The sequence below is a fragment of the Kogia breviceps genome, chromosome 3, assembly GCF_026419965.1.
Source record: "Kogia breviceps isolate mKogBre1 chromosome 3, mKogBre1 haplotype 1, whole genome shotgun sequence".
In the NCBI taxonomy this organism is placed as follows: Eukaryota; Metazoa; Chordata; class Mammalia; order Artiodactyla; family Physeteridae; genus Kogia; species Kogia breviceps.
The window spans coordinates 78,562,862-78,578,267 of NC_081312.1; the positions used below are offsets into that span (position 1 = coordinate 78,562,862).

The 15,406-nt window shown below is 39.4% G+C and overlaps 1 protein-coding gene across 5 annotated transcripts in view; it reads left to right on the forward strand.

The window, feature by feature from the left end:
• The window catches only part of FMN1 (formin 1), a 447,127-nt gene that overhangs the window by 334,298 nt on the left and 97,423 nt on the right, over positions 1 to 15,406 (forward strand). For all 5 annotated transcript variants that reach the window (XM_059056125.2, XM_067028908.1, XM_067028906.1 and 2 more), the window contains one exon: positions 5,109 to 5,201. In XM_059056125.2, coding sequence (XP_058912108.1) covers positions 5,109 to 5,201 — 93 coding nt within the window. The remainder of the gene's footprint in view (positions 1 to 5,108; positions 5,202 to 15,406) is intronic.

A 15,406-nucleotide genomic window follows, 5' to 3' on the forward strand; every position in this document is an offset into this window, starting at 1 on the left:
TTATTGGCATATAGTTGTTCATAGTCTCTCAGTTCTTTATGTTGCTTCAGCAATCCTCTATGGTGGTCCTTTGAGCATGGCACTCAGGGAAAGGACAGTTCTTATAAAACTGAAGAACAGGTAGAACTGGCACAGAACCATGGAGGGGTTGGGTAGGAATTAGGTCAACAGAGGAGAAAAGAGAGAATCCCAGAGTTAAAAAGCAGAGCCTAGATACGTCTTTCCTTTTCTCTAAAAATGTATTCTGACTTCATGACTAAGCCCATAGGTCCTGCAACTCATACAGCAAGAGACGTGCGCCATATATTCCTAAAAATGCACATATACGTTTGAGCTGTTAAAATGATTAAACATGTATTACATTTTGATGAATTATATCTGGGCCTTGCCTCTGTATCCTTATAACCTACGCATGCTTTTTCAGTTACTCAATAAACTTTATTCCTTGTTCTTAAAGGTCAAAAACCAAAAAAAACAGACAACCACTTATGACCTAACCAGTCTAATATCTGAAATCTTAAAACATTCAAAGCTGTATCTTTCTCTAAAATGCTTCACAAGCACTTAACCTATTTTTAAATTTTTTTCATTGAGGTATAGTTGATGTACAATGTTACATAAGTTTCAGGCATACAATGTAGTGACCTACAATTTTTAAAGATTATACTCCATTTATAGTTATTATAAAGTATTGGCTATATTTTATATGCTGTATTTTATATTTTAAATGCTTCACAAGCTCTTAGCCTTTAAATGAGAATAATCTCAATTTAGTGTCAATTATTTTATTATGTATTGGTTTTCAATATTTCATCTCTCACAATGATCACCTATTAGTAACTAACTTCAGGAATTAATATGTACTTTAATTCTGTCAAACTTAATAGAAAAAGGAGAGAGAGAGAAAGAACCCGTGTGACTTTGGCTTTTAACATTGGAACTCCTGGCACAGCCTGTGTCTGAGGCAACCTTGGTGGTCTAGCAATATTGCATAAGCATCTTCTGGTTGGATAATTAATGACATTGGGAATTTGTCAGGGACCTCTTTCCTTTATGCACTGCCAGTCTCCATTGTCATTGTTAATTAGTCTTCAGGTCTCCCGTTTGTCTGCTAGAATGCATCCTGGATAAGCCAAGTTAATAAGTTGGAGCGGGCAAGCTGCCTGGCCATTGAATGTGCGACTGTGCTCAGTCAGTCAGAGGGCAGCCCTCTGCTTTGATCGTGTGGAGAAGTTTAATTCTAACAGGCCACATGGGAGGCTGTGCCCATTGGGGGGCAGAGAAGGCCTCGGGCACAGCAGGGGAGCTGCTCTCCTTTGCACTGGTTTCAGTGTTTCTTATTTCAAAACCATGAAGCTCGGAGGCCCAGGGCACTTGCTTCACATTTTGCTTCATCTTTCTCCAGGAGTTTCTTCCTTGAATTCTCATAGTGGGTGGTGGAACATCAGCAAGGGAACAAAAATCATTATCTCTTTGTTCCAAACAGAAGATTTGCACTGGGGCATATTTTTGTAAATAGAGTGTAGAATTTGTAGCACATAATCCCTAGCCATGACTCTCTTGCTGTTCTGGCTATGACATGTTTCAACCAAAGGCATGAAAGTGACAAATAATAAATACGAGGCCACTTGCTAGTGCCAGGCATTTTGCAAACCACTTTACATGTGTTATCTCACAATTCATATATCTTGCCTATGAGGAAGGGGGGGTCCCCATTTTGCAGATGAGAAAAGCTACAGCCCACCTGCACTCAGGTAGGTCTCGATCCAAGCATGAGCCCGTTGCCATACCACTACCTGGCCTCATAAAATCCGGGCAGTTTGATGGACCCCATGGGCCCTGTCAGCACAGATAGGACAAAAGGAGAGCTGCCATGATCAACCCTTTTAATTCAGGCAGAGGTGGAGGCTTTGCTTGTGTATTTAGAAAAAGAAGCTCTGCCTTGGGCTTTGCATTTGCTAGGAAGAAGTAACCTTGAAGAAATTACTGTCACGGCTTCAAGTATGTCCTCTTACCAAAATGCAGGCCTTACCATATATTATTTGTGTTCATGAAAAATAGTTCCCTATAAATGGAATTGTTGGAATTTGAATGTAGTAGAGGGCTAAAGAATTTAAAAGCCTCTCCCAATTTATATTGTGAGAATAAATATGGCTTCCTGTGTTCTCAGAATCATGGCTGGATATCATCAGAAAAGCTTATGTGGTCATGAAAGTTCATTGAAAATGTAGATTCTTGAAAGCAGGCCTCTTCCAAAGTGTGTCTGACCAATCTCCTGCTTCTAGGCCTGCTGTCATAACTGCTCAGTCAGGAGAATTATCTTTACTACCTTCTTGTGCCGTACAGCATGAAGTGGTGGATGTTTTGGGGGTGGGGAGGGTCTTTAAAATACACTGAGTCCTTTCACATCAGCTTGGGACAGTCACAGGGTTTGTGAATGAAGAGACTAGGACCCCTTGATGTACCTTCCTGGGAAGGAAGGAAAAGAGTAAAGAGACAAGGAGGTCATACTGTACCCCTGGAGAGCCCGCTCGGAGTCTGGATCAACATTGCTAATTTTTTTTCCACTTTCCTCTGCACAAGAAGCTAGTTAAGGTGAGGAGATCTGATGCTTTGGCCAGGTATGCATGGAGGTCTCTGGAAAAGTTTGGAGATGAGTAAATGAATCCTCCATGATGGCTTTGCAGGGATTAATAGAAATATACAACTAAATATAATTAAAGGTAAAACATAAATGCTCTCTGGAAGGTAGATATTTGAAAGATGCAAAATCTTTGGATTGGAAAGGTTTTATGGTGGTGGCAGCATCTCAGAGAAACTTTTTTAGGATGAACAGGACTTTGTCAAATGCGGTAGAAGGTATTTTGGGGATGAGAGCAGGATGGGCAGAGAACCACATGAATGAAGGCTTGGAGCTGGGAACACTGGTTTATATAAGTTGGAAACATTGCATAATTTTGATTTCATTGGTCAAATATATGGGGAAATAGAACTGAAAGGTAGAATGGTACTATCATGGAAAAGGCCTTAAATCTCAGGCCTGGGAGTTTGAATTCAGTTGAATGAGTAACGAGAACCCATTAAGAGTTTCATCTTTTTTGTGTACCTTTCCCTCTTTGTTTTCAGTGGATGATCTTGCCTTATAATTCACAGAGACCAGGAAAAACAAGTTTCAAAGTTAACTTTTGATCTCCTCTCCCTTAAAACAAAAGAAAAAAACCAAAAAAACCAATACACTCACCTCTCCCCCATCTCAGTAAATGGCACTTGCAGCCACACCTTGCTCATCCTTCCTCTCCCTCAACTTTATGTCAACTGCATCAGCAATTTGTTCTACCTCCTAAATATATTCCAGCTCTATATACCCTGTCCCACTCCTCTCTGTCCTTGATATCACTCTAGCCCAAAGCCATTATTTTGAGAACAGAATAGTGGTGGGAAGGGAGGTACTTATCATTTGGCCACAGGCCCATCTACTAGGAAAGAGGTAAAGGGAAATCTGATAATAGTAGAAAATTATTAAGTAGTCATTGTAGAGAGGACAAATACACTGAGAAATAAAGGTAAAAATGTAGGGGGGAAAAAAGGAGTGTTTTGAAATGATGGTTTTGGCTGGTTTTAAGGAATTTGTTCCAGGTAAGATAGATCATTTTAAAAAAAGAAATGAGTCTTTGTGTCCCAATGGACAGGGTTTCCTACATAGCACTGGTATGGTTATCAGAATAGTTAATCACAGATATTCAAAATAAGCTCTATTAAAAACTTTTAGAAAATAACATTGTCAATAGCAAGAGCCTAAACTTAGTCCCTTGTGTCCTGTGATTGGCCTCATGATCTCAGGTGGGAGTCCCTGGAGCTGATTCTGGGAATGTAGCTGATGCGGAACTTGACAGAGTTCCCTCACATCATGCTTTCGTCTTGAGCACAATCTGGTAGCCTCCCAGAGTTGCCTAGTATTTCAGCAATCTAGTTGGCAATATTGTAAGAGAAAGTGTCAGGCAGCTAATTTCGAGGGACCCTTGAGTGACCTCTTTTGCCTGTTTTGAGCTTCAGTGCTGACGTGCTTGTGGATTGCCTTACATAGTAAACATTCTGGGGTGCTGGTTTTGGAAACACAAAGTTCTTGTATACAAATTTCCCAACATAAGTAAAGGAATCCTTTCCACCCATCTTCTTCCAAAATGCCTTACCTCTGTGCTTCTGTAAATTACTCCAAGAATATATCTTTCTCTATTTTTTGAACCAGGTAGCATGATTTCCAGGCGAAAATCTAATGCTTTAATATATTCTCTTGAATAAGGACATATCAGTAATTTCTGGCCATGATCAACAGACAAAATGATCATGACTCAGCTCTAGCTTTGGAGAAATGAAGCATTTTTTTACCCAATGCATTTCTGCCACTGGCACAAACATACAGAAACCTTGAGAAAATGCCTCTTGCCTGGGTTAACTGCTTTTTATGCCAGTGAACTATGGTTTATTGTGGTCTCCATGTCACCAAGTCAGAACTATCTAATTTGAGGGGCTTGATTATCAAAAAAAAGCAACCTCTTGTAAATTCCAGATATCCTGTCTGAAGTAAATTATGTATAAAATGTTTCACATGTGTTAATGGGACGGGGAGGTGAACAGGAGTGAAGAGAGATTTGGTCCTCCCTAACCTGGGGTTAGTTGTCATGCTGGGATGTGGGTGTCACCTTGAGGAATCGCCAGTTTGGTGAAAATTTCTGCAAAATCTATTTTAAGCTCCACTTTTAGAGTATGAATCTGAAGAGGGTCTGGGCCCTTAATTCCCTAGAACTAGTCCTTGAGTAGTTCTTGCCTCTATTTTGGAGAGACCAAAAGCAGAGTACTTCACCTGTCCCAAGTCAGAGGTTTTGCCGTGTCTTTAAAAATAAAAAATAAAAAACTTGAAGGTGATGCATTTCCCTATTCCTGAAGAAAGGTGTAAAGTGAGCTAATTGTTTCTGCTCTCTCCCCTGTAATTTGGATAAACGATGATGGATAAGGATTTTGCACTATTAAAACCCAAGTGCAGAGCACAGAGCACAAGTTCAGCAAATCCATGTTCTTGAAGAAGTCTAATTGCCACCTTCTCTTCACAGCAAGTGAGAAACAGATGGCAGTTGTGTGTAAGGAGTCACCAAAGGAGTATCTGCAGCCGTTCAAGGACAGACTCAAAGAGTTCTTCCAGAAAGGTAGGAGGTGTGATGTTCTGAAACGTCCTTCCTTTCTCCATCTTTCTCTGACACCCACTGCCCTGTGCATCCCGCCTGAGCACTGGCAGCTCCGATGAGTCCATTAGACCATCTTCCCATGGTGGAGCTGTACTCAGCTTAGATGGAGTTGTCCTGTAACTTTTTTTTTTTTTTTTGGTCCTGTAACTTTTATATCACCTTTTAAATCTGCTGTGAGATTTATATATATATATATATATATATATATATATATATATACTTTTTCAGTACGCGGGCCTCTCACTGTTGTAGCCTCTCCCGTTGCGGAGCACAGGCTCCGGACGCGCAGGCTCAGCGGCCATGGCCCACGGGCCCAGCCGCTCCGCGGCATGTGGGATCTTCCCGGACCGGGGCATGAACCCGTGTCCCCTGCATCGGCAGGCGGACTCTCAACCACTGCGTCACCAGGGAAGCCCTGCCGTGAGATTTTAAATCCTTTAACATCACTCCTGTTTCTGTAAACTTTGCGAGAGAAGGCTTTCTCTCTTTGTCTCTTCATGGATCCCAAGAGGATTCACAGTCCCTGTTAACTGACAGACGACGTCCATGCAAGGCTGATGCAGTTGTGCAGGAGGATGGTGATTATCTTTCTGGTTTTACGAGTATAGCAACTTGGAAACTTGTGTTGTATTTTCCATTCTTTTCAGAAAGGAAATTGGGGCCAGGTGAATGTCACACATCCAGTCACTTGGCAACCATCAGCCCTCTGGGGTTAGCGGATGGAAGTGATACGCATGAGACCCAGTACTGACTTAAAAATCTTACCGAGTTATATTCCTTCCTCCATGGTTTTGGCAGGACTTGGGAACTTTTGTTGAGCCCTGGTAGTGAATGTGAAAGTTTAACGCCTTTTGGATGTTTCCTATTCTGGTTTCTCAAATTCAGCCTAGATGTAAAACATAAGTGTGGGGCACAGTTTCCAATTATAAAATAAATAGGTCATGAGGAACGTGATTTACAGGATGCTGACTGTAGTTAATAATACTGTATTGTATATTTGAAAGTTGCTAAGAGAGTAGATCTTAAAAGTTCTCATTACAAGAAAAAAATGTGTAACTCTGCATGCTGACAGATGTTAACTAGACTTATTGTGATGATCATTTCACCATATATACGTATATGGAATCATTACGTTGTACACCTGAAACTAATCTAATGCTATATGTCAATACTATCTCAATAAAGAAAAAAAAGTGTGGGGTAGTTAGAGGGGGCTTTTGTCTTTGCTAGAAAGCCAGAGGAAATGCATGTAGGAAACTTTAGGGGTATATCAGCATGCTGTTTCTATTTATTACTAAGGCTACATGATACCACACCATCAACAAAAGACCATTAAGCAGGGTAAATCCATAAAGTATGGCCAAACCACCCTGGAAATTGGCAGGGAAATTCTCAGTCCATGAGTCAGAGAAACTTCATTCCAGCTGGTCCCTTGGTGCAGAGTTCATTGCTCCCTCCTCCTGGATGAGGTCTCATTTGTGTTGAAGCAGAAGTCAGACTTCTCTCTTGGCCATAGCTGAACCTTATATATGATAGAAGTAGTGCCATAATGCCATCAGGCCAAGTATCATTTTGAGAGCAGATAGTAATACCAACACTTACAGGTTATGTGGCTAAAATTAGGTTTTATATGTGATATATTACAGTAGATGTGTTGCTTTATGATTATTCTATGTAAATATAACCTAAATGGCCTAAAGAAGAGCACGAAATATCTCCCTTTGCTGACCCCCAATTAATAATTTCTACTTTTGACATATATATAGGGACGTTGAAATGAGGCTCATGTGTATTTCAGTTCCATTCCTTTCTTTTTCCCATTTTTATTTGTTTAAATTTAAAAATTTTTTAAATTTTTATTGAAGTCTAGTTGATTTACAATATTGTGTTAGTTTCAGTGAATATAAAACACAGTGAATATATATATATATATATATATATATATATATATATATATATATATATATATATCCCTTTTCAGATTCTTTTCCCTTATAGTCTATTACAAAAGATTGAGTATAGTTCCCTGTGCTATACAGTAGGTCCTTGTTGTTTATCTGTTTTGTTATATGTTAAACCCAAACTGCTAATTTATCCCTCTCCCCACCCGCTTTTCTCCTTTGGTAATCGTAAGTTTGTTTTCTATGTCTGTGAGTCTCTTTCTGTTTTATAAATAAGTTCATTTGTATCATTTTTTAAGATTCCACATATAAGCAATACATGATATTTGTCTTTGGCTTACTTCACTTAGTATGCTAATCTCTAGGTCCACCCATGTTACTGCAAGTGGCATTATTTCATTCTTCTTTATGGCTCAGTAATATTCCATTCCACTGTATATATGTACCACATCTTCTTTATTCATCTGTCAATGGACATTTAGGTTGCTTCCATATCTTGGCTATCGATTTCTATATTTAATTGCTGTTATTCTGTATCTAGAAAATTCTGCAATGAGTATGTGTGGATATTATTGGCTCGTATACTGTAATGGCCTTAGGATCCTTTCTCTTCAAATTTGCTAGCATTTTAAAACACTTATGTTGTGAATTTTATTCTTTTTGGTGGAAGAAGATAAATATGAAGAGATTTAGAACACTGAAAATCTTCTTTGATGCCTTGGAAAAAGAATTTGCAAATCACTCTTGGGAGTTCTGTTTAGCTTCTTCTCTACCAGGTTTCTTAAAAAAACTGTGATCTGTTCTGAGAGAGGGAATCGAGTTGAGGCAAACTGGACCTTGAGTCAGGAAAGCAAGTATGTGGCCACAATAAGCTGTTCTAAGAAAGCCCTAGAGCAGTGGTTCTCAACCCTGGCTGCATAGTAGGATCACCTGGGGGAGATTTTAAAAATTTCAACACCCGGGCCAAATTCCAGACCTACCAGTAGCATCTCTAGGGGTGGGACCAGGTATCAGCATTTCTTTTTTTCACTACCCACATAATCCCACTGTGCAGCCCAGGTTGAGAATATTGTCAAGCTTAGTTCACCTCTTAATGGGTATTCAAAGGTATTTCGTCAGTGCCCGCTATGTGTTAGGCACTGTGACAGACGCTGGCGATCCTAAAATGAGCCATAGACTCCTCGTCCCTCTCTCAAGGACCGTCTTACTGGCGAAAGGTCTGTAATTGAATAAAGGAGTCACCTCTCCTTTAACCAACAGAGGGAAGGGAAGATGTGAAGGACATAGGAATAGCCTCAAATTATGGTTAAAACAAAGTCAGCCAAAATGAGACACAAAAAGAATTTGGAGGAAAATTACTATTCTAAAATGAATTTTAAAATATAAAAATAAATCTTAAACATTGCCAGTGTCGTGTGGTGAAAAGAGCCACTGTTGAAATACCTGTTACTGTTGACTCATTAGTTAACTGAGTTGGTCAAAGAACAGTCTAGAATTGTGCCGCCCAGTGTGTCAGGCACTGGCCGCGTGCAGCTGCTGAGCAGTTGAAACGTGGCTAATCCAGACTGAGAGGTGCTGCACAAATCAAACACACACCAGATTTTGAAGACAGTACCAAAAAACATGCAAAATATTTTATTTCTGCTTTTTTTTATAATGGTTACACGGTAAAATAGTATTTTTAATATATTGGGTTAAATAAGTAAAATATAATATTAATCTTAATTGACCTGTTTCTTTTCATTTTTAAGCACGGCCACTAGAACATTTAAAATTATATCTGTGGCTTGCATTGTAGCTCTATTGGACAGGGCTGTCTAGAAGTAAGATCTCTTGGCCTTTCCCACCACATTCCTTCACTTTCCTCTCCATGTCATTGCTTTACCTTCTCAGCTTAAATCCTGGGTTATTGGGACCCAGTATCACAAGCTAGCCTCTCCCCACTTTTGCTCTGGGTCTGGCCATTGTTTGGCTCTCAGGTAGGGGCACTTAACTGAAGGAGGTGACAGCATGCTACTTCATCAGGCTCTCTCTCTGTGGTTCAGGAGGTGGTGCCTTGCTACACTGCAGTATATACAAATGAAGTATCTCTTGGCTACTGTAGAGTCCCAAGTAGCAGTCCCTTTTTTTATGGAGATGGTTCAAGGATTCATAGAAAATGTGAGATTTCTCATCTACTATAAATGTGCATTATCCACTCTGGATAATCAAGTTTTTATGGCAGTTATTATAAGTATAGGTGTCATCTAATATGCTACTCATAAGAAACATCATTATTCCAAGTACTACTAAGAAACAAAAATTGCTGCCGATTAAACCATGACATGTCATAGATGACACGAGGTACCCCAGTATCAGAGATGCTAAAATATGAAAATTCCATCAATTTTGAAATTGATGTAAGATGGTACTGCAATTAGGCATATAGGAGCAGAGAGGAGGGGTGACTAACACTTCCAGGTAAGTCAGGGGAGATTTTGAGCAAAGGAGATGTTTTTGTTCAGATCTGAAAAACACAAAGATGACAGTGATGTCAATGACAAGCAGTGACAATGACTGCTAACATTTGGTGGTTGCTTCTATATACCAGGCACCGTGGGGAACAGATCATTTTACTTTGTCTTCATGACAACTCTCTGAAGTAAACACTATTATCAGCCTGTTGTCCAGATGAGGAAATTTAAGATTAGGAATTCTCAGCAGACAAGTTATAAAGGGCATTCCAGGCAGAGGAAAACACTGCAAATCTCAGGATGAAAGACGTGACGTGTTTGGGGAATGGCAAGAGACTTGGTGTAGCTATATCACAGGGCGTATGGAAAGAACACAAGACCCCAAAGGAGAGGAGGGTCACAATGTGACTTGCTAAAGAATCTGAACTTTGTCTTACAGGCCACTGAGAGCCTTTGAAAAATAGTATGTATGGGAGCAACATGGCCATGTTGGATTTGTTTGTTGTGATGTTGGTGTGTTGGGATCATTTTGCTTTTTGTTGTTGTTAAGAAATACATTATGTGACAAAGTGAGACAGTGGCATGGATGTATATACACTACCAAATGTAGGGTGGATAGCTAGTGGGAAGCAGCCGCATGGCACAGGGAGATCAGCTAGGTGGTTTGTGACCCCCCTAGAGGGGTGGGATAGGGAGGGTGGGAGAGAGGGTGACGCAAGAGGGAAGAGATATGGGAACATATGTTCACTTTGTTATAAAGCAGAAACTAACACACCATTGTAAAGCAATTATACTCCAATAAAGATTTTAAAACAATTTTTAAAAATTTAAAAATTAAAAAGAAATACATTATAGGGAATTCCCTGGCGATCCAGTGGTTAGGAAGGACTCCACACTGTCACTGCCAACGGCGCAGGTTCAATCCCTGGTCAGGGACCTAAGATCCCGCAAGCCGTGCGGCACAGCCAAAAATAAAACAAATAAAAATACATTTACAAAAAGAAATACATTATAACTAAGAGCAATATAAAGAAGAGTTGGGACAGTAAAAGACTGGAATCCAGTCCGTCAAGCTCTTCTACAGCAGTCCAGGCAAATGATGGTAAGAACTTGAGCAAAAGCAATCGCAGTAAAAATAAGAAAGGAAGGGACATATCAGTAAAGCTTTTTGGAGTTACACGGCTAGATGACCTATGAGAAGTAAAAAAACAGAGGAGAAAAGGATACCTCTCCTTTTCCTTGCTCAAATAACTGGTTGGATGCTGATGTGGAGGACCTATTTGGGATGGAATACAATGACATAAACCTTGGACACGTTGATTGGACATACATTTGAGACACATGGGTAGAATATTGGGCTCATAGGAGAGTGCTGGGTGAGACTTTATAGAGGATAGCAGTTTCAGTCATAGGAGTGAATGAGATATACCCCAAAGTAGGGGTAGAGAATGAGAAGTTGTGGAGTATCTAAGCACAGGGTATAATATAATAATCATAAATGAGAAAAGATACTTCTATACTTCCATAGTATTTGGCAGGAAAGCCAGTTTTCAATTAGGGGGTCCATCACTCGTAAAGTCTTAAGCAATTGCCTTCTTTACGCCTGAGAAGTCATACACATGCGTTGTGACTCAGTTGATTCATGGCTAGGCTAATTTCCATATGAGCTGCAGTTCAGTTCTTCTAACCATCATGATGATTTAATTTTCTTATGTAAATCATATCCTGTTGCCACACTCAACGGAAATGATGTGCCCGTCCTTCTGTCTTTTATCATCCTTCCCTTCTCCAGAGGCCCTTAAATAGTGTTATTGAACAAAACTTGTTCTTAACTAATTTCACTTTCCGCACAGAATCGAAAGTAATTTTAATGGCACCCCTTTTCAGAGCTGCAATCTCCATGGCATCTGAGCCCTTTCCCTGACGTGGTTTTTCTTTTCCACAGTAGTCTCTTATTGATTCCAGTTTACAGCTCCGTTCAGAGTGACCTTGTGCAGGCATTATTTGAGCTCATGTTTTTCCACCCTCAGATCAAACATGGTCATAATGATATGGCCTTCAAAAATGTGATGCTCACATTAAAAGTCCCCATAAACGTGGCAGGGATCCTGTAATTGAGAGAAGGTGCAGAACAACTGATTAGATCCCAGGTATAGATCTTTAGGGTGGTCTTTTCATGCTGTTAAATTGGTCATTTGTATTTATAGCTTTGGCAGGGAGGGCTGGAACCTAATCTGGTGCTAATACCAACACTGTCCCACACTTGGCCTTATCTCAGTCTCCATTAGTTTTACTTAGCATCCGTGAGTGGACCCAAATCAAAGTAAATCTGAATAAGCCATGTTAGTCCTAATTTATCCAACTATCTTCTGAGGTTCTTTGACTGGCTCAGATTAAAGATATTCTTAACATCAAGAAACTGTTTTCTAGTAAAAAGTGAGTAGATAAATTTACCAAGCTTAAAAAAAACAATAACTCTGATTTCGCACATTGAATGCAAAAAGAATTATTATGTAGCTGCATACCCCGTGATAGCTGGTAGGTACTATGTCAGTCTGGTCCTATGCATTTTCTTGTCTCAACATAATATAGGCTTAGCCTGGCCCATAATCGGTGTTAATAATTATTTTTTTAATTAATGAACAAACAACCTGAGTCTTGTAAAGTGCCTGCAGGCTTCTCCCCACCCCCCCACACACACATGGGTTTCCTGTTTAAATCCTTTTTAGTATTGGTAAATTGTGCCAGAATCTGGTAAGATGCATCTTTGATCTACAGTGCATGCCTGTGGTCAGGTCTCCTGGATATCAAAGCATCTTTCTATGTTGCAGATATACATAAATCCATTCTTCATAAATACTTAGCTCAGAGTAGATTGATAAAGGCTGTAATTGAACCTCTATAAACTGTAGAATAAGAGCAGGTTATTAGGTAATCACTTCAACCCCCAGAATGTAGAAAGAAAACCATCTGAGTCACCATATTCACGCCTGAAGATTACAGAGATCAGGACAGGTCATTGATCTGGATGGACAGTGTGACCTGTGAAAGGAAATAATTCTTACATTCTTTACAGAACTTGTGGAAGGAAGAACTGTGGCTGGGGGAACACACACTCTACATGGGCCAAAAGGAGTTCTTATATACATCACTACTCAAAAAAGTGCCAGCAGGGTTGGCTCCAAATAACATCAGATGGCCATGAGTTAAGATAATCTTTTGTGATTTCCAGGTCACTGAAGTAACAGAGCAGTAATCCTTGGAAGGTGGAGAAAGCCATCTTATCAGAGGCTTATTAAGTAGACTCTTATCTGAAAGGATTTAGTTTGAATCAGTTTTTTTTTTCCAGAAATTTCTGTCAAGAGCATATTTGCACCCCCATCAGTTTCTCTGTCTTCTCCTCTCCCACTCACTTCCCCTCCCTCCCTCCTTCCTCTGTCTCTTTCCTCCCCCTTTCTGTCCTCTCCCTCCCCCTCTCCCTCTCTGCTTCTCCTCCCTTTTCTCCTCCTCCTTTTCTCTCTTCTCCCTTCTACTCAACCCCCTTTAAATCTTTTTTTTTATTACATCTTTATTGGAGTATAATTGCTTTACAATAGTGTGTTAGTTTCTGCTTTATAACAAAGTGAATCAGTTATACGTGTACATATGTTCCCATATCTCTTCCCTGTTGGGTCTCCCTCCCTCCCACCCCTCTAGGTGGTCACAAAACACCGATCTACTCAATTTTTCTTTTTGGCCAAGCTTCCAATAAGTTGTCTTTTCAGTAACTTTTGTTCTCTTTTTCTTTTCCTTTCTCTCCAATGAAAAGTTTTGCAAAAAGAAGAAAAATGTCTAAATTCTTTTTACTGATATAAATACCTGAAAAAGATTGCCTGCCCCCCCAAAAAGAAAGAAAACTACAGACCAGTCTCACTATAGTTTTAAAATTCTAAATAAAACAGCACATTTTAAGACCAAATGAAGTTTATTCTCAGAATGTAAAGATGATATGATATAGGGAATTCTGTTAATATAATTCATCACTATTAACAGCTCTAACAAGAAAACTCAGATGATTATCTCTTTAGATGCTAAAAAGTGCACGTGACAAAATTCAACTTCCATTCTTCATTTAAAAGCTCAATAACATGTTAACTAGCACATACTTCCTTAAAATAATGAAAATAGATCTGTCATAGCCCCAAATTTGCAACTCTTTTCATAGACAAAAGCTCAATCTATGTTCTATATAAGAGCTTCTAGACATTAAGAAAAGAGACCAACATCCAATAAAAAAGACAAATAATACGAACAGTGACAGAAACTGCTTTTTAAACATATGGAAAGATAACACTCTCAAAATGGGAGAAATGCAAAATAAATTACATTGAAATTCCATTTTTTCACATCCAAGATTGGCAAAATTACAAAAGTTTGATAACAGACTATTGGCAACATGGTAGCATAGACTTGTCTCTTCTACATTGCCTGTGAAAGTGTAAATTGTTACAATCTGCGTGGAGGTCAATTTAGCAGTATCTAAGTTACAAATGCATATACCTTTTGACTTGGCAGTTCTACTTCTCGAAGCCTACCCTCAGATATGCTCACACATGAAAAATGATTTATGTACCATGTTATGTATTGTGACGTTGTTTGTAACAGTGGAAGATTGAAGACAACCTAAGTGATCCTCAATGACGGAATTATCAAATAAGGGTGTGCGTACATGATGGAATGCTAAGCATCTGTTTTAAAAAAAAAAAAGAATGAGGGAAGTATATATTGACATGGAAGACTCTAACATATTTTAAGTGGGAAAAAGCGAGAGTGAGAAGAATAGACATATTACTATTTAACTAAAGAAGGAGGGGAAAATGGATACTACTTAACAAAAATCTCTAAGGACAAATACAAAACTAATGTAGGGTTGATATTCAGCTGGTTCTTACCATAACAGCCAGGCACGTTGTCTGTTCAGTTGTTCAGTCTGTTGGTAAATATTTAGAATATTACTCCTGAAAATAATCAAACAGATTCATTGCTGTAGTGGATAGAAGATGGATGGATGGGGTTCAAAGGCACTACGTAGGCTTTTTATAAATCTTGATGTTTAATCACCGTGTTCCTCTTCAAAATAAATTAAACAAATAATTTTTTTAAACAGCTATATGGTACTTTGCAATTAAATTTTTTCTCTCAAGACTGCTTCCCTTTTAGGGTTTTCCCATTGTGGTACCATTTGTGGTCCCTAAGCCCACTGAACCTAGCCCCTTCTGTTCAATTTCCAAAGAACTGGAAATTAAATGCTCCCACTCACAGACTGTTTCCCTCCTTTGGGTGCTGGACTGGTTGACTTAGAAGGACATTTGAGGGCCTCTTGTGTTTTCCTGCTCTCGTGAACGGAGAGCCCGATCTATGAGCTAGTGCCTTGCTTTCTTTCCTTGCGGTCCTCCTCCTCAACACCCCTCCACAGCAGACACACACACACAGTCCCTCAAATTCTTTCTCCTGGCCTTACATTGCCTCCTCTCATCTTGCTTATGGTTCTGTCACTCTTTTGTGATGCCTGTAACTGAAGTGTCCATGAAGAAACCTCTTTGCTCTAATAAGGAGGGTGTTGTACCTTTTCCTCATCTTTTGTTCCCTGCGCCATACTGTATTCTCCATTGGGTCCTCTTACTTCTTCAGTACATAGATGTCTTAGGAGTTTTGATGGACCCTTTCCTAACCATTACAGGATGAGAGAGTAAGAATCTATATCTCAGATTACTCTGGCACAGACCATCCCCTAAACCTAACACCAGAATAGGACGAGTTATCAAGCATTTCA